Raw genomic sequence first — 2,515 nt, forward strand, 5'->3', positions numbered from 1 at the left:
GAGACTGACAGACAGACAGACAGACAGACAAACAGACAGACAAGCAAGCAGACAGACAGACAGACAGACGTAGAGAGACAGAGAGAGAGACAGAGAGAGAGAGAGAGAAAGAAAAAAAAAAAGAGAGAGAGAGAGAGAGAGAGAGAGAGAGAGAGAGAGAGAGAGAGAGAAAGAGATGAGCAATAAGATATCAGCGACAACCCAATAAAAACAGAACACAAAGTGACAATGGAAAACAGAGTGAAAATTGACTCCAAATCAACGAGTAAAGATAATAAATGAACTAAAAATATTATCTGAAACATATATGAACCGATTTAGAAAAAAAACAAAAAAATGCACTTAAAATAGAACAACACAAATGAACTAGAAATGGAAAACAAAATAAAAATGAAATTAATAATGATAAAAAAAAACAAAGCAAATGATTTTAAAAAATCAAACAAAAAAAATAACCCAAAACCAAAACAAAACAAACCAAAAGCAACTTAAAGAAAAGACTCACATCTACCCCTAAACGTCTAGACGAGAAACCATCGTCTGCTACAGAGACGACGTCATAGCTAAACACCTCGTCATCCTCCGCGTCATCAGGCGTCTGCGGAGGTGTGGGAATTTCCGGAGAGCGCCGAGCAGCCGCGCACACGGAGAGAGCCGAGGAGTGGCGGAAATGGCCGAGCTTCCTTCCGGCCGCGGGGGTAATGATGTCTTTCGGGACCGTCTGCTGTCCGTGTCGGTTATTTCCGGACGAGAAGTCTTGAGCGTCTAGAAGCTTCTGCGTGGTTTGAGGGGAGGCTCTGCTGTGTCGTGAAGGAGTTTGATTGGCTGATGGGGAGTGGCTTAGGCTGGGAGGGGTGGGGCTTGTCCGGGAGGCGTGGTTTGAGGGAAAGTGAAGGCCACTGGAGTTGGGCCTGGACAAATGAGATGGGGCGTGGTGGCTTCTCGAGTTATTGAACGCAGCGGGCGAGGTGAAGCTGTGCTGTGGAGGGGGGAGGTATCTCACTGTGGAGGCGGCTGGCATCTCTGAGGCACAAATGTCTGTTTTAGAGCCCGCTCTCGCGTTAGTACAAGAAGGAACGCCACTCTGGCTATCAGCACGCTTGGACGGAGAGAAGACATTTACCATATTCGATTCTTCAGCAGTACACCCACCAGTATCGTTTTCACGGAACGGAGAAGACCCTTGCTGTCTCTTGACGTCGGAGTACGATTCTGGGAATATTCTCACGATTCCAGAATCGTCATCGACCGGGTATCGCTGGCTGGAATCGACTTCTTCCGAATCGTGCTCGTCTGCGAGAGGGAACACCCGAACGATATCGGAATCGTCTACTTCTGGTTTGTGACGTTTGGAGTTGGGATGTTCGGAGAGAACATGGACGATAGAGCCAGGGTCGGCACCGTCTGTCTCGTCTATCGTCTGCTGTCGCAGGTCCGCCTCTGACGTCATAGCTCGCGGCTCTGACGTCAACTGTCTGGGTTTTGACGTCATGTGTCTGGTCTCTGACGTCATGTGTCTGGTTGGGCTTTTCTTGCCCGAGTTGGATTTCTGATGATGAGTAATCGATGCCGAGGACTGAGTTTGGTGACTTAGTGGAGTCGATTCCGCCGTAGGATATATTTTGGGGCTTGAAGCTAATGAGTTAAAGGGTAAAGAAGATGATGGTTGAGGAGGGGGTGGAGGGGTGTGTGAGAGGGAGGGAGATGATGACATAGATGAAGGCATTACCGATAACCTAGGGGACTGCAGAGACGGAGATAACGATGTCGACGACATGTTATCGGGGGACAACGATACTCTGGTATCGATATGGATTTGAGCAGGGCAGGCTGTAGTCGCTACTGGTATCGATACTGGGTTGAACTGAAGCGAAGAAGAATGAAGAGATGGGAAAGACGATGACGACGATGACGATGATGATGGTGACGATGACGATGAACACTGCGCTACTCCTGGCACTGCTGTTGTCGCTGCTGCTGTTGCTGTTGGCGTTGATGACGCCCACACCGCTGCAGCAGCTGATGTGTTGGTAAACAACGGTGCCGTTGACACGCTATAGTTCGTGGCTGATGACGTCACAGCACTTTGGGAGGCGGGCTGTGTGGGCGGGGGTGAGCCAGTCACAGGGAACATGACAGACTGGCCTATAGCCTGGAGCCGGAGCAGAATATCGTGGGGGATTCTGTCGCGAGGGATCCGAATCTCCGCCATCTTGCGGGGGTGGGGTGGGGGTGGGGGTTGTAAATGTATTTTCCTTTTTTAAAGAGTCAATAAGCTTTGCGAGTAGTTACCACCTTTTGGTATTCGCGAGTGTGAGTGTCAGTTTCACAGAAAAAAAAAATCTGGAAGTGTTCTGTTGTGGTTAGATACGATTTTATTTTTGTGCAACACGGATGACGTAAGTTCGCTGTGATGATTCACAATCTGAAAAAAGAGAAGAAAACCAGAATGAAATTGACTGATTGTGAAAAAAAGTAATGTTGTTTTTATAATATGAAATAGAGAAGAGGGGGG

The 2,515-nt window shown here is 48.1% G+C and overlaps 1 protein-coding gene across 1 annotated transcript in view; it reads right to left on the reverse strand.

The window, feature by feature from the left end:
• LOC101849521 (mucin-12) overlaps nucleotides 1–2,493 on the reverse strand; it is a 6,947-nt gene extending 4,454 nt beyond the window's left edge. The window contains exon 1 of the mRNA XM_005113330.3: nucleotides 506–2,493. Within this exon, the coding sequence (XP_005113387.1) occupies nucleotides 506–2,212 (1,707 nt within the window). The 5' untranslated portion in view covers nucleotides 2,213–2,493. The remainder of the gene's footprint in view (nucleotides 1–505) is intronic.
• Nucleotides 2,494–2,515: the final 22 nt, after the last annotated feature.

This window comes from Aplysia californica, unplaced genomic scaffold (assembly GCF_000002075.1).
Source record: "Aplysia californica isolate F4 #8 unplaced genomic scaffold, AplCal3.0 scaffold01983, whole genome shotgun sequence".
Taxonomy (NCBI): domain Eukaryota; kingdom Metazoa; phylum Mollusca; class Gastropoda; order Aplysiida; family Aplysiidae; genus Aplysia; species Aplysia californica.